This window comes from Salmo salar, chromosome ssa04 (genome assembly GCF_905237065.1).
Source record: "Salmo salar chromosome ssa04, Ssal_v3.1, whole genome shotgun sequence".
Taxonomy (NCBI): Eukaryota; Metazoa; Chordata; class Actinopteri; order Salmoniformes; family Salmonidae; genus Salmo; species Salmo salar.
The window spans coordinates 12,430,545-12,449,210 of NC_059445.1; the positions used below are offsets into that span (position 1 = coordinate 12,430,545).

Here is an 18,666-nt window from a genome sequence, read left to right on the forward strand (position 1 = left end):
GGCTGGGCCATAAGGAACATTCCCAGAGATGATGCAGCAGCAAGGAGGGAGGTTAGGGGGATTTCGTGCCGTGTTATTTGTTATGGGAAAAAGGAGAAGACAGGGACAGTGGAGAGAGCTGGAGCGCTGGCAGTAGAAGGGGATGGAGTGTGTGTGTGTGTGTGTGTGTGTGTGTGTGTGTGTGTGTGTGTGTGTGTGTGTGTCTCTCAGGTGGTCCTGTGGTCACTTCCAACACAGAGGAGAGGAAAAGCAACAGGGGAAAGAGAACACTGTGTCAACAGGCGTTTCATCTCCCTGCCAACGTTTGAAATGGCAGGAACACACACACACACACACACACACACACACACACACACACACACACACACACACACACACACACACACACACACACACACACACACACACACACACACAGAACATTTATGGACAGTGAAGACATCTCAGGTGATTTCTTTCACATAATAGGTTCTCAACATCCTGTAGGTCTTACATTGTGTGGCACAGTATGCTACACACAGTATGCTACACACAGCATGCTACACACAGTATGCTACACACAGCATGCTACACACAGCATGCTACACACAGCATGCTACACACAGCATGCTACACACAGTATGCTACACACAGCATGCTACACACAGCATGCTACACACAGCATGCTACACACAGCATGCTACACACAGTATGCTACACACAGCATGCTACACACAGTATGCTACACACAGCATGCTACACACAGTATGCTACACACAGTATGCTACACACAGCATGCTACACACAGTATGCTACACACAGCATGCTACACACAGTATGCTACACACAGTATGCTACACACAGCATGCTACACACAGCATGCTACACACAGCATGCTACACACAGCATGCTACACACAGTACGCTACACACAGTACGCTACACACAGCACGCTACACACAGTACGCGACACACAGTATGCTACACACAGTACGCTACACATTACGCTACACACAGCATGCTACACACAGTATGCTACACACAGTATGCTACACACAGTACGCTACACACAGCACGCTACACACAGTACGCTACACACAGTATGCTACACACAGCATGCTACACACAGTACGCTACACACAGCATGCTACACACAGTATGCTACACACAGCATGCTACACACAGCACGCTACACACAGTACGCTACACACAGTACGCTACACACAGCATGCTACACACAGTACGCTACACACAGCATGCTACACACAGTATACTACACACAGCACGCTACACACAGTACGCTACACACAGTATGCTACACACAGTATGCTACACACAGTACGCTACACACAGCACGCTACACACAGTACGCTACACACAGTATGCTACACACAGCATGCTACACACAGTACGCTACACACAGCATGCTACACACAGTATACTACACACAGTATGCTACACACAGTATGACAAACTATGTTCAGAATATAAATCTAGTGAGTCCCGTGCCCTTTCCCCATGTTCTTTCCCCATGTTCTTTCCCCATGTTCTTTCCCCATGTTCTTTCCCCATGCCCTTTCCCCATGTTCTTTCCCCATGCCCTTTCCCCATGTTCTTTCCCCATGCCCTTTCCCCATGTTCTTTCCTCATGCCCTTTCCCCATGTTCTTTCCCCATGTTCTTTCCCCATGTTCTTTCCCCATGTTCTTTCCCCATGCCCTTTCCCCATGCTCTTTCCCCATGTTCTTTCCCCATGTTCTTTCCCCATGTTCTTTCCTCATGTTCTTTCCCCATGCCCTTTCCCCATGTTCTTTCCCCATGTTCTTTCCCCATGTTCTTTCCCCATGTTCTTTCCCCATGTTCTTTCCCCATGCCCTTTCCCCATGTTCTTTCCTCATGTTCTTTCCCCATGTTCTTTCCCCATGTTCTTTCCCCATGCCCTTTCCCCATGTTCTTTCCCCATGTTCTTTCCCCATGTTCTTTCCTCATGCCCTTTCCTCATGCCCTTTCCCCATGTTCTTTCCCCATGTTCTTTCCCCATGCCCTTTCCTCATGCCCTTTCCCCATGCCCTTTCCCCATGTTCTTTCCCCATGTTCTTTCCCCATGCCCTTTCCTCATGCCCTTTCCCCATGCCCTTTCCCCATGTTCTTTCCCCATGCTTTCCCCCCATTGTTTGCATTATACACACGGTATATAACACAATACTATATAACACATTATATTTTTCTAAATATACACTAATCCACTATAAGGCTATCTCTTGCCAGACCCTTTCCCCAATGCACTCTTCCCTGAGCTACTGTTTATAATGAGCTGGTCCCATACCTCCCTCTCTTCTCCCCTTCTTCCCTCTCCCTCCCTTCCTTTCCTCCCGTGTACATTGAAAAGGGCTTTGGCACCGGCTCCCACCATCATTCCATCAGAGTCATAACAGGCTGCTGGATCCCCTGGGTTCTTTACATACAGCCACCACAACTAAACAACCCGCTCCTTGACCTTCAGTCAAAAGGCCTGTGCTGGTAGTGCTGGTGAAAGTTGGGGGGGGGGCGCCAGCCTCCATCAAGTGTGTGTGTGTGTGTGTGTGTGTGTGTGTGTGTGTGTGTGTGTGTGTGTGTGTGTGTGTGTGTGTGTGTGTGTGTGTCTCAAGTGCTCGTGGCGAGCCAGAAACAAAGGGCCTATTTATCAGTACAATGTGTTTTTACTTTTCTCATTTCAATAATTGATAAACGGGCACAGAGCAGGGTAGAGGGAATGTGGCCATGTTCAATATTATGTCTTGGCTGTGATGGGTGTTATTGAAGGATCACCGGTGTCCTGAGTAGGAGAGATAGAGACACACACAGTTAGGGCTCTGGCTAATGAAGACTGTGTCTCTACCAAAGAAAAGGATGGCTGATATGGGAGAAGAACATCAGAAGAGTAGCTACGTGCAAACACACACAAAAATGTTGTGCGTTGCATTAGAGGAATTGGGGGCCCCTAGGGATGCCTAGCAGGAGCCTGGATGGCCAGGTGACAGAGAGAAGATACACACACACACACTACCTCTCATCTCTGCCCTCAGGACTAACCAGAGACAGAGAGAAAAAGAGAGAGAACGGGGGAATGTCTGTCTGTGTGTGTGTTAGAGACTGGTGATAGGGGGCCAGGGTCTCTGAAGGATTAATGGTGGCAGGACAGGCAGGGTAATCAGGACAGAGGATAAGTCCTGCTCATCCAGGCGTTGAGCTGAATAAATATGAGACCACACACACACACACACACACACACACACACACACACACACACACACACACACACACACACACACACACACACACACACACACACACACACACACACACACACACACACAGAGAGAGAACCCTCCCAACACACATACACACTACCCCCCCAGCCACCACTTCATTGTCATTATTGACTTCCATTGGATCTCTGCTACTCAGCGAATGAGTCCAACATGTTCCTGTACACCATTAGACCTAACGTCCTGCCTGCCTCTCCATATGTCTGCATGTACAGTAGGAAACATGTTTCTCCATATGTCTGCATGTACAGTAGGAAACATGTTTCTCCATATGTCTGCATGTGCAGTAGGAAACATGTTTCTCCATATGTCTGCATGTGCAATAGGAAACATGTTTCTCCATATGTCTGCATGTGCAGTAGGAAACATGTTTCTCCATATGTCTGCATGTACAGTAGGATAACATGTTTCTCCATATGTCTGCATGTACAGTAGGATAACATGTTTCTCCATATGTCTGCATGTACAGTAGGAAACATGTTTCTCCATATGTCTGCATGTACAGTAGGATAACATGTTTCTCCATATGTCTGCATGTACAGTAGGATAACATGTTTCTCCATATGTCTGCATGTACAGTAGGAAACATGTTTCTCCATATGTCTGCATGTACAGTAGGATAACATGTTTCTCCATATGTCTGCATGTACAGTAGGAAACATGTTTCTCCATATGTCTGCATGTACAGTAGGAAACATGTTTCTCTATATGTCTGCATGTGCAGTAGGAAACAGGCCCTGCATCAGGGCCTAGTAATTATCTAAAGCAAAGATCTTGTCTTCATTAAAAGTCACATGATAGAAATAGAGAAAGAACTCCGTCCGGATACTGTACTGTTGAACATGAGAGAAATGGGAGAGAGCCTCACACAACACATAATCTCTGTCTGTGCTCTGTTAGACAAAGAATGGTAATTGCTAACATCTATTTAAGAAAATTCTAAATTAAATGTCAAACGTGTGGCTACTAGGACCTGTGTCGGACAAGCTACAAAATACATACAGTTTGTGTGAAACAACAGTTTTTCATTTATAAGCTGCTTTTGGTAAACCCCATTTTGTCATTAACATAATCATGAGAATTCCTCCGGTCTACCAGAATACAGTAAATTGTCCCGTTTTCCTACCACAGGCAACACGAGATAAAATAACTTGAACACTTTTCTCCAGTTGAGAAACAACCCGTGGACTACAGATCTGTGGATCTCTCTGCTTGTTGTGGACCCCAGCCAATGGTAAGTATGCAGCCGAATGGGCACCATCTGCTAGCACACGTTTTCAAAAAGCTAGCCTTTCAGTGTGTGAGTGAGTGTGAGGGTCAGAAACCCAGGAACGAATGCTTCACGTGAAACAGGGGACGAGGTGGGAGAGCAGGACATTCCAGGGAGATGACAAGCCGTCACAGTCACACACCAGCACAGGAATGTTAGGGGAAAAGAAGGGGGAGAAAGATGAGTGAGAGAGCAAAGGAGGGAGAGAGAAAGAGAGAGAGAGAGAAAGAGTGTCACTTCATTAGGCCACAAGCCAGGGTGTCTGAACGGAGGGAGGGAAGAAAGGAAGAACTCAAGCTGTAATTAGTTTGCTCTCTGAAAGAAGAGAAGAAAAAAACGTACCCCCCTCCTTCCCTCCTCTTCTCCTCCTCTTTCCTGATCTCCCTTGACTTTTGTCCCCCTCCTCCTCCCGTTCGCCCTCTTTCCCCTAACCTCCCCCTGCACACCCCTGCACTCCTGGTTAGCTCCAGCAATTTCTGTCATGCAACTTGAAAATCACTGGAGGGGAGAGACAATCGCCATAACAACGGGGGCTGAAATGATCTGGCGGAATGTGCCTAGTGGCACTGAGGAGAGCGAGAGAGAGGGAAGGAGACTGAAAGAGAGAGAGGGAGGGAGAAAGAGAGCGAGAGAGAGAGAGGAAGAGAGAGAGGGAACCTGAATATGCACTCCAGATGTGTCGGCCCTGTCACATCGAGAGTAAACACACACTGATGGACAACGTATGACTGGATGGCCTCACCGTCCCACTCCAGGGAGTTAAAGGGAGGGAAGGAGGGAGAGGAGGAGCAGGGTGGGGGGAGGTATTCGGGGTGGATTTTGTGTCCTGAGCCAACAGCGAGTCACCCTGAGGACCTGTGCAGCCTGGCAGGCTGGGGAGAGCGAGACAGAGAGAGAGAGGGAACGAGAGAGAGGGAGGACTGGGCCCGATTGTTCGCCTCCTGTCCCTCCTCCGTGTGGCCTCCGAGGGGGCTCCTGCAGCCTCAGCAAATTTCCGTCTGGCATGGACCTGCGAGCTCCTGGGAGCAAACTGAAATATGAACTGCAGGAAGGGAAGACGGGAGGAGAGAGAGAGGGGATAGAGGGGTGTAGAAGGAGAGAGAGAGGGAGAGGGTCTTGGGATGTGTTCTGTGGGAGCATCGGGGACTGTGGTGGTAGGTCCCCAGACATACCGTTACCAACACCCACCCACACAGACTCGTACACAAAGTCGCACATATTCTAATACACACATTCTCACATACCCTCGAAGTTACTCGGATAACGATACATACTGCGCATGTACCACTACGTAGACATAAAAACATAAGCACAAACACTCTTCGTACACCTCGTCGCCACATGTCCAGACCCTCACATGTCCACCGTGTGTGTGAGTGTGTACCATTCAGGCCCTTATACAACCTGCACCGTGGTATTATTCAAACTGGATGCAGCGTGTTGTTTTAGCTGCACCAGGGCGAGGGGCGCTCCACTGGACTGTGAGGACCGAGGGATGGGGAGCAGCGGATGACTGACTGACCGGGCCCTGGCCTGACTGGGTCAGGTGACATGTTCCCTGGACCCTCACTGGACAAGGGTGGGTCTGAAATGGCATGCTATTACCTATATAGTGCACTACTTTAGAATGTAGGGCTCTGGTCAAAGGTAGTGCACTACATAAGGAATATGGTATAATTTCAGATGCAGCCAAAGACACAGCCAAGGCTGAGAGGGCACCCCCAGGGCATTGTGGGTCTGGGTTGCCATGGTCTCCCTAAACTATGAGTGTAGCAAGTAAGGAGAATGAGAGATTTTAAATGAAAGCAGGGAGCCATTTCTAGATTCTCTGCTGTAGATCTGGCTCTTGGTGGAAGCCAGTGACAGCCCCTTGGGTTGCCTGAATCCCAACCACGAAAAATAAACAAAGGCTAATCCAGGCTTCTTTGCAGTTCTGAGACACTTGGATGCCATTTGGAGTTAGTGCTCTTGAGTACGACTTCAAACGTGGAAAATGTCAAATGGTATGGGTGTCTGACACAAACCAGAACCCATGACGACACACTCCAAAATGTGAAGCTACACACACCTAACCAACCTCTGCTGTGTGTTCTGATTATGGAACCACTGGACTACTCTGCAGAGTGTGTGCATTAGATGCATTTGCGGGCGCCGTCAAGTGCAATGGACCTGCAATCAAATGGCGGCACTGATGACATTACTGCATTAAAAAACTGTCCACTTCCATAATCATTAGTGCTATATGGATGCAGCGGAGCAGAGGAGAGGAGAGGGAAAACTGGGATTGCTTCATAGACAAGTCCCAGGAGAGGTGGGGGAGGACGGGCTAAACACCATCAAGTCACCATGGTCCTGCTGAAAGAGCCTTTCAGATACTCTACGCACACATGGATACACACACACACACACACACACACACACACACACACACACACACACACACACACACACACACACACACACACTACAGTTTGTAGCTCTCACCAATGCTCTGAGAAGCCAAATAGACATTTTTAGCAGTTCCACCCTTATCTCATTTGTAGCAACATAATAGAAGCAATTTTACACTAGCCTTAGGAACAAGAAGTATAAAAGTATATCATTTGTATAATTGAAGTACATGATGAAGTCAACTTGACCCAAAGAGAGCATTCAGATACAGTCCTCACAAAAACTAGTATCTTTACTAACGTTACTAGTGTTCTGTAGCTACAAGAAGCACAATGTTATTCAGGAATTCCACCTTTTCTTAATTAGTAACCAAGAAAATAAAGAAAAGAGTTACACTATCCAGAGCAGAGAGTGAGTTTGACTTACTGCGCTTTGTCAAGTAAGATCGAGACACGCAAAGTCAACTTCCTGGCTAGCAAGGTTAGCCAAGGTTAGCTTTGAAGAGCAGACCTGGTCAGAAACCACAACCGTGAAACATGAAATCCATAGGCTTTAAAAAACAGACAAGCTACTTAAATATAACTGCAAGCAAAGTAACAGATGGAGAAAACTCCCAAAGTCTACCTTTGAAATTAAAGGGGCCAGTATCCAGCCATAGGAAGCTGTGTTAGCTTTTATCAATAGCATTTCACCTTCTGCAGTTGGAGATGTAGAATCTCATGCCATATAGCTGGGTTAGCAGACAACGTCACGAAATCGATGCAGAAGGCTGTAGAAATCTGTGTGTTGTTATGACTCTGGATGGCCAGATAGCTAGCAACAATGACATGAAGCTGCCATGTGGGGAATCTTAGGTGGCTTGTTTCAGCTAGCTTTATCTTGTTATTGATATCATGTCTTGTTTTGAGGTGTTTTGACTGATGTTGCTGATATGGCAAAAATTCTAGCTAGCTATAACAATGTATTTGTGAGACAGAAGGGCTCATTGTGCAAATGTATTTATGTTTGCAATAAATATTGGAGACGAAACCTAATTTACATGTTGTCAACAATCCAAGTCAACCCTGTCTGTTTTGCCCCATAATTGCGCACGTGTCGGTTTTGTTGCTAAACAACCAACCGGTCTATGCAACTATGTTAGCTTTTAACTATTAGCAATAGCATTTCGCCGTGTTAGCTTCTAGCGATAGCATTTTGCCTGCCGCAGTTAGTGATGCAGAGTCTACGGCCAATGCAGCTGTGTTATCTTTAAGTGTTAGCATTTAACCTAGCAATGCAAGGGTTTGTAGAGGCTTTGAAGACACATTGTTATCTGGCCCAAAAAGTGTAATTGGAGATCATTATAACACTTTTTCTTAATTATAGCTTAATTTATTAATTTGAGGATTAAGGGGATAGAAAAGTCTGGGAGCCAAATGCAGATTATAACATAGAAATGTGCGTGTGTTCAGAAATCATGGCCGCCCTATTCCCCCGACTACTGCCCAGACTGGCCCAGACTGGCAATGGGCCATGTGACCTAAGGCTGTTATAGCCAGAATGAAGATAAACTAAGATATTGAAGAGACATTGAAGACGAATAGGATGACGTTTTGTCATCTGTGAAAACTGCACCAGTGTAATCCTACTTAAAAACACATCAAAGAGAGGCATTAAACGGATGAAAAATGACATTGTTGGTAGTTGGTAAAGACATTCTCTAGGCTAATTGCAGTCAAAGGGTGCCATTTGTTTTGTAATGAACAGAAAGTACCACTTTAATTCACACCATTCTCAACATTAGCTAATGTTGCCTTTCCCAGTGATGGAGAGTTTCTGTAGGCTACAGTATTTTCCTACTATATCATGTGAGGAGGGTCTGGTGTGTTTTGCCATTGTGAATAGGAGGCAATTATCTGTGATGTGAAGACAGACATAAGTTCCCCGTACCGCAGACGCATGCACAGACACATGCCCGCACACACACACACACACACACACACACACACACACACACACACACACACACACACACACACACACACACACACACACACACACACACACACACACACACACACACACACACACACACAGGGGACCATATGGCCGAGCGTGACTAGTATGTGTGTGTGGATTTACTGTTGAACGGATGGGTTCTCTCCAGACCCATGGGGTTGACTGAATATTTTTGGCAGTTGGGACATAGACTATAGTCCACTAAACTGTCTCCCTCCAGTCCTCCTGTCTGGACTGGTCTGGTTGGACCCACTGATTCAGAGAGAGGACAATCAACCAGACCCAGTCAACAATACCAACTGAGAGAGTACAGTACAAAATCATATTAACTCCTGAATTCAGCCTGGCCCACCACTGACCATTATTAGTCATGTTTATGACTATATTATGACACTGTTATGACATATAGTTCAAATGAAGTGTTACCCAATATTCAGTATAATCCAGAATAAGGAAAGACACCACTAGTCAGTGCGATCCTAGTGTATTTCCTGTAAAACAGATAAGCTGAGGGAGTGTTGTTAGGTGTTGTTGGGTGTTGCTGTGTAAGGCGTTGTGTTATTGGGTGTTGTTGTGTTAGGTGTTGCTGTGTTGTGGTGTTGCTGTGGTGTTGTTGGGTGTTGTAGGGCTGTTTGGTGTTGTAGGGTGTTGATGGGTGTTGCCGTTGTGTTGTTGGGTGTTGCTGTGTTGTTGGGTGTTGCCGTTGTGTTGTTGGGTGTCTGTGATTGTTGTGTTGGGTGTTGTTGGGTGTTGCTGTTGTGTTGGGTGTTGCTGTGTTGTTGGGTGTTGCTGTGTTGTTGGGTGTTGCTGTGTTGTTGGGTGTTGCTGTGTTGTTGTTGCTGTTGTTGGGTGTTGCTGTGTTGTTGGGTGTTGCTGTTGTTGGGTGTTGCTGTGTTGTTGGGTGTTGCTGTGTTGTTGGTTGTTACTGTGTTGTTGGGTGTTGCTGTGTTGTTGGGTGTTGCTGTGTTGTTGGGTGTTGCTGTGTTGTTTGGTGTTGCTGTGTTGTTTTGCTGTGTTGTTTGGTGTTGCTGCGTTGTTGGGTGTTGCTGCGTTGTTGGGTGTTGCTGTGTGTTGCTGTGTTGTTGGTTGTTACTGTGTTGTTGGGCGTTTGGTGCCTTTCAATTCTCCCGTTTACTCTATGCTGGGAATCCACAAACGCATTCGTGAACATGCACACCTAGGTTCAAGAGGAAGTCCTTGAACCTAGCCAATGAAGCGGTGACATACGACCTCTGTGATGGGTTTGAGCCTGCCACTTCCCGACAGATAGAGGGACAGACAAACAGACACACCAGCCATTTAAACCCTTCACCCATAATCATAGCTTTTACTCAGTGCTACACAGCCAAGACGCATCGAAGTATGAGATTACAGTTTGTCACAAAATGGTATTTTTCACTCTGAGAAATGTGCCTGACATTTTCATTGGCTTATAAAATGCAACTGCGCTGCGAACCCAAGCCAAATAGCCACGGCGAACGAGAAAAAGATTTACATGTGAAAACTCGCAACAACAAACATGTACCGACAACAAAACTGAAAGGGAAGAAGGTATAGAATATCAGACACCAAGCTACTGTATTAGTGAACCATTGAACCATCATTTTGGTGGCAGAAGTGGGATCTTCTGAAAATTAAAACATGACCAGAAAATCCTGCAGAAAAACTCCATCTGTTTTGAATCAAATCAGCAGACAGACGCAGAGGACCGTCTCTGGTTACATCAGAGCAAGAAGAGGACTGTTCCTCTCCTGTTACATCATGTTACATAGAGAATGATTTGGCTGCTGAAAGCAGCTCATTATAACTATTTATGAGGGAGTACGCTAGCCGTGGTAATGACAGCTTTACGCTGAAGTGGCACTCTCCCTTCGCCAATTCATTTTGTCTCGTTTCACCTCTGTTTTGCCTTCACTTCACTCAAACTAGTGGGTTGTCCCAGCTGACAGGTATGTTACTGAGCTAAGTTTGTGTGTGTGTGTGTGTGTGTGTGTGTGTGTGTGTGTGTGTGTGTGTGTGTGTGTGTGTGTGTGTGTGTGTGTGTGTGTGTGTGTGTGTGTGTGTGTGTGTGTGTGTGTGTGTGTGTGTCTGGCTAGGAAACTGGGGGATAATCTCTTTCATTCAGAAAGAAATCTCAGCCCGTGACTCACAGAAGGGCACATTCTTCCACCTACAACATAATGGCACACTTACTGCCATGAATACAAGTGTTAAGTCAGTATACAGTAGACTATACGGATGAGTACAAACTCAGTTTAAGTGCAGCAGTTCACCAGTCCCAATTGAGATGTATTATTGTTGCCCTGGATATGCTCATACTTTATATAGTGCAAGAATGTACAACAGTCCCAACCGTTGCATAAGGAGTGGGACAGTATCAAGGACTATGCCAAATTCCTAGTGGAAGTGTGTATTCACAGCAACACTCGTTATAAACTGGGTGGTTCGAGCCCTGAATGCTGATTGGCTGACAAAACATTTATTTTTCCTGCTCTAATTACGTTGGTTACCAGTTTATAATAGCAATAATGCACCTCGTGGGTTTGTGATATATGGGCAATATACCAAGGCTAAGGGCTGTGTCCAGGCACTCCTCGATGCGTTGTGCTTAAGAACAGCCCTTAGCCGTGGTATATTGGCCATATACCACACCTCCTCTGGCCTTATTCCATAAATATATCCTTGCAATACAGAGTGACAGTGTGTACAATACAGGGTTTATGTGTACCATACCACGGAGTCACCATGACTTCCATTTACCTTCAAAGTGCATCGAGGATTCATTGGCAGCATCCCAAGTGACACCTTATTCCCTATATAGTGCACTAACAGAGACCTATGGGCCCTTGTCAAATGTAGTGCACTATACAGGGGATAGGATGCCATTTGAGAAACAGCCACAGGCTACAGTCCAAACAAACCACCTTTTTCCTCAGATTTAGCAGACATCATATTGAAGCGTGGCTCTGCGGCCCTGGGCCCATCGACCCGCGACAACTACAGACAAACATACAGGAAACATATTGGTTTCTATGTGTTCCTCATATGTTTCCCTCCTACAGTCTACAGAGCCTCTGTTCCCTGCCAACTTCACTATACTGACTTATGAAGGCTTGCCAGAGAGTCCTTGTTACAGGAACATGTCTTGGATTGGATTTACGGGGGGGGAATTAATGATTTAGCATGTGTCATCATGGTGGCCAAATGACACAATTAAAATGTATGAGGATTGCGATGCTAGATTTCTTCAGGGGGAAGATAATGTTCTGCTCTGTGTTAGAGGGTCTGGAACTCCAGCTACATAACATCTCAGTACTAATCATCTCTCCCTCCTCATCTCTGGATCTCAACCGAGTCCCCTGAGACTGACTAGAGTTATTAGTCTGGATCCTCCGGCCCCGGGGCGGCCCGCGATGAGGCCATGAGATATTGGACCAAACAGTCAAACCCAATAAGAGCCCATCGATTAGCTGCGGCGAAGAAAGGCGGCCATATTGGACGCTCACAGGTGGCTACAAAGAAATTAAAAAAAAGAGCGCAGGAAATGAGGGAGAGGGGAGTGAAGGTGGAGGAGGAACGGAGGACGCTTATTCTCTCTCTCTCTCTCTACCACAAGCTGGGTGTTTATTTATTTTTTTCGTGTCCCCGGGGAAGAGTGCTCATTGGCTGCTGCCATAAGAATGAGGGAGAGTCGAAGGAACGAGTGCAGAGAGAGAGAAAGCCACAATGACGAAGCCTAACCGCCTCCGAGTGGGGAAACAAACAGAATGAAGAAGCCAAAAGAAAACAACAAACCACATCTGAGTCACTAAAACTCATCTTCTTTACCCAACAACAGTCATTTTGATGTCACTGTAGGCCATGGACACTAGTTACATCTTGACTTCTGTTTGTAGTGACTGGACTACATTTTACATTGACATTTTAGTCATTTAGCGAGTTACAGTAGTGAGCGCATACATTTTCATACTGGTCCCCCGTGGGAATTGAACCCACAATCCTGCCGATACAAGCGCCATGCTCTACCAACTGAGTTACAAGAGACCGCTACCATGACCGAATAACATTCTCAGCGTGTGCATATGTGTATGTGTGTGTGGCTGCCTGCTTGTGTGCATTCTGTGCCCAACGTACGGTATGAAGTGTCTTGCAACGGGATCCTGCGGGCGACTCAGTGGACTGGGGGCCAGAGTGGATCTAATGGTGGTCTTAATGCGGCGTCTGAATAATGAGGGCCTTTGTCTAATAAAATTGGAGGGCCTGCAAATTCCTATAGGGACCCCGAGTAGTTAGAGCAATAACGGTCTATCAAAAGAGGGAGAGCAAAGTGATTACTTAGGGGGTAATAAATACCATGCCTGTGTGGACGGGGGAGGGGCTTAGTCCCCGCAGCAGATAAGAGACGCTCCCCTCCTCTTCCTGTAGCAATTACACTTCACACACGCCGACACTCAGCCGACTCTGCCACGGTTACCTGATGCTGGGGTAGGGAGACACGAGAGAGAACCTAAATATACAGTACTGCATGGGTTATTCAGGATAAACATGGAATATAGGTATAGATGTGTTTATAGATGTTTGTAGAAATATGTTTATACTAGATCGTTTATAGATGTACTGAATTTTTATAGACCATTATATTAGATATGATAAGCCACAGACACACAGTACAGTCTATTGCTGAATTAAAACTTCTGCAAACTGGGGAGGCTAAATTAGAGCTCTTAAAATCATTCATGACTTTCTAGATAACAATAATAGTTATTTTCAAATACTTCTTGATTTGGGAAATTCTTCACATGCAAGGACGACTAAACTAATGAACAAATACCATTGTATGCATTCCTTAGTCGAGGACACATACCAGAGCTGAGACTGGGGTTCTGCGCAAAAAAAATGGCCCTTACATTTTCAACACGCGCAGACACACACACAAGCATGCGCGCACACACACACACACACACACCTCTAGTATAGTGCTGACCAGAATGCTTAGTAGGCTACAGCACTGGACACAGCAGCATCACTATCAATTACTGCCCCAGAGAGAGAGAGAAAGAGAAAGCGAGCGAGAGAGAGAGAGAGAGACTGGGTCTGTACATAGTCAATGGTAGGCTGAGAGGGGACTCTTTTGGTAGGTACACCTACAGCTCATCCCTTGGCAGCAGCACTGTAGACTACTTCCTCACTGACCTAAACCCAGAGTCTCTCAGAGCCTTCACAGTCAGCCCACTAACACCCCTCTCAGACCACAGTAAAAATCTGTATCTGAGAAGAGCGGAACCCAACCATGAAGCATCACGGCCCAGTAAATGACATGGTACTAAACAGGCCTGTAGATGGAGTGCAAACAGTACAGACATCTACAAAAAAGCAATTAGTAGCCAAAAAATACAATCTCTCCTGGACAACTTTTTAGCCTTAACATTCTCCTACAGCAACGAAGGTGTAAATTTGGCCGTTTGGAACATAAACTTTATATTTGACAAATTAGCCCAGGACAAAATTACAAATCCTTGAATCAGTAGTCAAAGACTATCAGAATCCTGTGGATACCCCAATTACTGAAGAAGAATTATTGGAAAAACTACGCACTCTCCAACCCAAAAAGGTTTGTGGTGCTGATGGTATTTTAAATGAAATGATCAAATATACAGACCACAAATTCCAATTGGCTATACTCAAATTCCTCAACATTATCCTCACTGCAGGTATTTTCCCCGATATTTGGAACCAGGGATTGATCACACCAATCTATAAAAATGGAGACAAATTTGACCCAAATAATTACAGAGGAATTTGCGTTAACAGCAACTTGGGGAACATTCTCTGCAGTATTATAAATAGCTGACTACACCATTTCCTTGGCGAACACAACGTCCAAAGCAGATGCCAGATTGGATTTCTAAAAAATTATCATACAACAGATCACATTTACACCCTCCACACTCTAACTGGCAAACAAGTAAACCGAAACAAAGGCAAAATCTACTCGTGTTTTGTAGATTTCAAGAAAGCATTTGATTCAATTTGGCACAAAGGTCTTTTTTATAAACTAATAGAAAGTGGTATTGGAGGGAAAACATATGATGTTATTAAATCAATGTACACTAAAAACAAATGTGCGGTTAAAGTTGGCAACAAGCAAACAGACTTCTTCTCTCAGGGACGGGGAGTGAAACAGGGCTGCCCAATAAGTCCAACACTATTTAACATCTACATTAATGAATTGACATAAACATTAGAAGGATCGGAAGCACCTGGTATCACCCTACACAACACTGAAATCTAGTGTCTGCTGTACGCAGATGACCTGGTGCTGCTGTCTCCCACTAAAGAGGGGTTACAGCAGCACCTAGATCATCTTCACAGGTTCTGTCAGACCTGGGCTCTGACCGTTAACCTAAAAAAAACGAATATAATGATATTCCAAAAAAGGTCCGGAAATCAGGATGACAAATATAAATTCTATTTGGACACAGTTCTATTAGAACACACCAAAAACTACACGTATCTAGGACTACATATCAGCAACACAGGTAGCTTTCACATGTTTGTGAATGAGCTGAGAGACAAAGCAAGAAGAGCGTTCTATGCCATTAAAAGGAACATTAAAATCGAAATTCCAATTAGAATCTGGCTCAAAATTTTCCAATCAGTTATAGAACCAATTGCTCTATTTGGCAGTGAAGTTTGGGGTCCACTCTCTAATAATGAATTCACCAAATGGGACAAACATCCAATTGAAATACTGCATGCAGAGTTTTGCAAGACTGTATTGCAAGTGCAAAGAAAAACTCCAAATAACGCATGTAGAGCAGAATTGGGCCAATACCCCCTCCTCATTCGAATAGAAAAAGAGCCATCAAATTTTACAACCATCTAAAAACAAGTGACTCCAAAACATTCCATCACACAGCTCTACAATGTCAAGAGATGAAACCAGAGAAGAATCCCCTCAGCCAGCTGGTTCTGAGGCTCAGTTCACAAACCCAAACCAAGCCCATAGAGCATCAGGGCAGCACTCAGAAAATCTGGCCCAACCAAATCATCACAAAACAAAAATAAAAATATATCACTTATTGGAAAGACACTACAAAAAATCAAAGTAAACTTAAATGCTATTTGGCTCTAAACAGACAGTACATGGTGGCAGACTATCTGACCACTGTGACTGATAGAAAACTGAGGAAAACACTGACTAGGTACAGACTCAGTGAGCACAGTCTGGCTATAGAGACTGGTCGTCACAGACAAACCTGGCTGCCCAGAGAGGACAGGCTGTGCTCACTCTGCTCCAGGGGAGAGGTAGTGACAGAGCTGCATTTCCTATTACACTGTGACAAATACTCAGACCTAAGAGAATATTTCTTTCCCAAAATCTAATATTTATTGGGTGAAAAAAAAAAAAAATTGTGTCCTCCTGCCACAACCTGAGGGACAGCCAGTGAAAAGTGCAATGTAATGTGGATAATATTTCCCTTCTTGTTTTGTTTTGTCTTTCATACCAGGTCATGTGTCTTCTCAGTCAGGTTGAGACTGGTCTACTGCCATTGCTTTAATGTATTGTTATTCTGATTAATAGTGTTGTTGTAGTTGTTGTTAATAGTAATCCCATTTCCACTACTACTATTATTATTGCTGTTGGTCCCACCATTTATTTATATATAAATATATATATTTAAATATAAATAAATAAATATAAATAAATAAATATATTTATATATATATATATATATATATATATATTATATTCTATATGTATACTCTGACAATGTAAGTAATAATGAACTTGCCATGTCAATAAAGTCAATTGAAGAGAGAGAGATGAAGCGGTGAGAGAGAGAGAGAGATGAAGCGGTGAGAGAGAGAGAGAGAGAGAGAGAGAGAGAGAGAGAGAGAGAGAGAGAGAGAGAGAGAGAGAGAGAGAGAGAGAGAGAGAGAGATGAAGAGGTGAGAGAGAGAGAGAGAGAGAAAGAAAGCTTGAAAGAAAGCTTGAAAGAAAGCTTGAAAGAAAGCTTGAAAGAAAGAAAGAAAGAAAGAAAGAAAGAAAGAAAGAAAGAAAGAAAGAAAGAAAGAAAGAAAGAAAGAAAGAAAGAAGAGGAGAGTGGTGAGAGGGCAGAGGGCAGAGGGGTGGACAGACAGATTCTGGGCAAAAGGAAAGGAGGATGACAGAGGAGAGGAGAAAGTCCTGCTGGCCAGGGCTTTAAGTAAGGGACAGGATGTGGATTAAAGTCTTGGAGTGAGTGGTGGCCGCAGAGGAAGGGAAGGAGGGAAGGAGGGATGGGGTGGAGAGGGGTGACAGGAGTGAGAGATGGACATCATCAGGACCCCTGTGTGATAGACTCTGGTCAGGGTCGAAATATGTTGCCCCCTCCCTGTCTTTAGGTGTGTGTGTGTGTGTGCACATTTTCTTGTGCATATTTTCTTGTGCATGTGCACATTTTCTTATGCATGTGCACACGTTTTCTTGTGTGTGTGTCCGTGCATATGTATGTGCATGTGTGTGTGCCGGCCAAATCTCCTGTGACAGGCGAGCGATTCACTGCCCCCTCTGGGAGTGAATGATGGCTCCCTACTACAGGCTGGGTGGTGTGATCCTAATGTATAGATGGAGCAGGAGGCTGTCTGTGTACTGACTGAGCTATACACAGAGACACATCAAGTTCAGTTAGACTCCTTATCAAGGATGCCAGTGTAATATCAACAGGAAACACTACCAGGCTTCTCTAGAAAGACATTATCATCATGTGATTCGTAAGCCAGGGGGCATGGTTTAAAAAAAAAACTCATTTTTTTTATTTAACCTTTATCTAACTAGGCAAGTCTGTTAAGAACAAATCCTTATTTACAATGACGGCCTAGGAACAGTGGTTACCTGCCTTGTTCAGGGGCAGAACGACAGATTTTTACCTTTTCAGCTCTGGGATTCGATCTAGCAACCTTTTGGTTACTGGCCCAATGCTCTGACCACTAGGCTACCTGCCACCCCTCTAACTTTGTAGTGAATGAAATGTAGACTAAAACTCTGAATTAATCCAAATATATTGGAAATGTGGTTTTCATTATCTTAAGTTGAAATGTATCATCTTACCATATCCATAATGTATAGTATGTCTTTCCTAAATACACCAGGTGAATGTAAGCCAGGTCAAGGCCTTGGGCCCTGTTACAGAAAGCTCTATAGATTTTAGGAGCCTCAGACAGGGTATTGAAGTTTGCTGCTTTTCATAAAGTGGTACTATGACGAGGCTACGCACCATAAAGAAAAAGGACCTTTTCAAAGTGGCAGAATACAGGAGGAGGAAGGGAAGACACAGAGAGAGGGAGAGGGGGAACGATAGAGAGGGAGAAAGAGAGAGAGAAAGAGGGTGAAAGAGAGAGGGAGAAAGAGAGAGGGAGAGGGGAACTAAAGACAGAAAAGTCAGAATGAGAGTGAGAAACAGAGAGAGACAGAAAGGAAGAAAGAACGAGTGAGAGAAAGAGAGAGATGCAGGGAGGAGAGCAGCAGGGAGCCCTGGTCCGTCTGTCCTGTCCCCTCCTCTGCCCATTAAAACAAGAATTCCAGCACTAACTGTTTGTGTTTTCAGTAAACTGCTCCAGAGCCGCGGCAGCAGCCAGACCCAGCCAACCCTGCCTGCTGTCCTCCCTCCCTCTCTCTCTCTCCCGCTCCCTCTCTCTCTATCCATGTGTTCCTCTCTCTTCAAACCCCTCTCTCTCTT

General features: G+C 45.0%; 1 protein-coding gene across 2 annotated transcripts in view; it reads right to left on the bottom strand.

Annotated features, from left to right (window-relative positions):
- LOC106595585 (zinc finger protein basonuclin-2) overlaps window positions 1–18,666 on the bottom strand; it is a 232,447-nt gene that overhangs the window by 200,612 nt on the left and 13,169 nt on the right. Inside the window, exon 2 of one of the 2 annotated variants that reach the window (XM_045716496.1) lies at window positions 13,298–13,424. The exons of the other annotated variant lie outside the window; for it this stretch is intronic. Within the exon in view, the coding sequence (XP_045572452.1) occupies window positions 13,298–13,300 (3 nt within the window). The 5' untranslated portion in view covers window positions 13,301–13,424. The remainder of the gene's footprint in view (window positions 1–13,297; window positions 13,425–18,666) is intronic. 2 annotated transcript variants of the gene reach the window in all.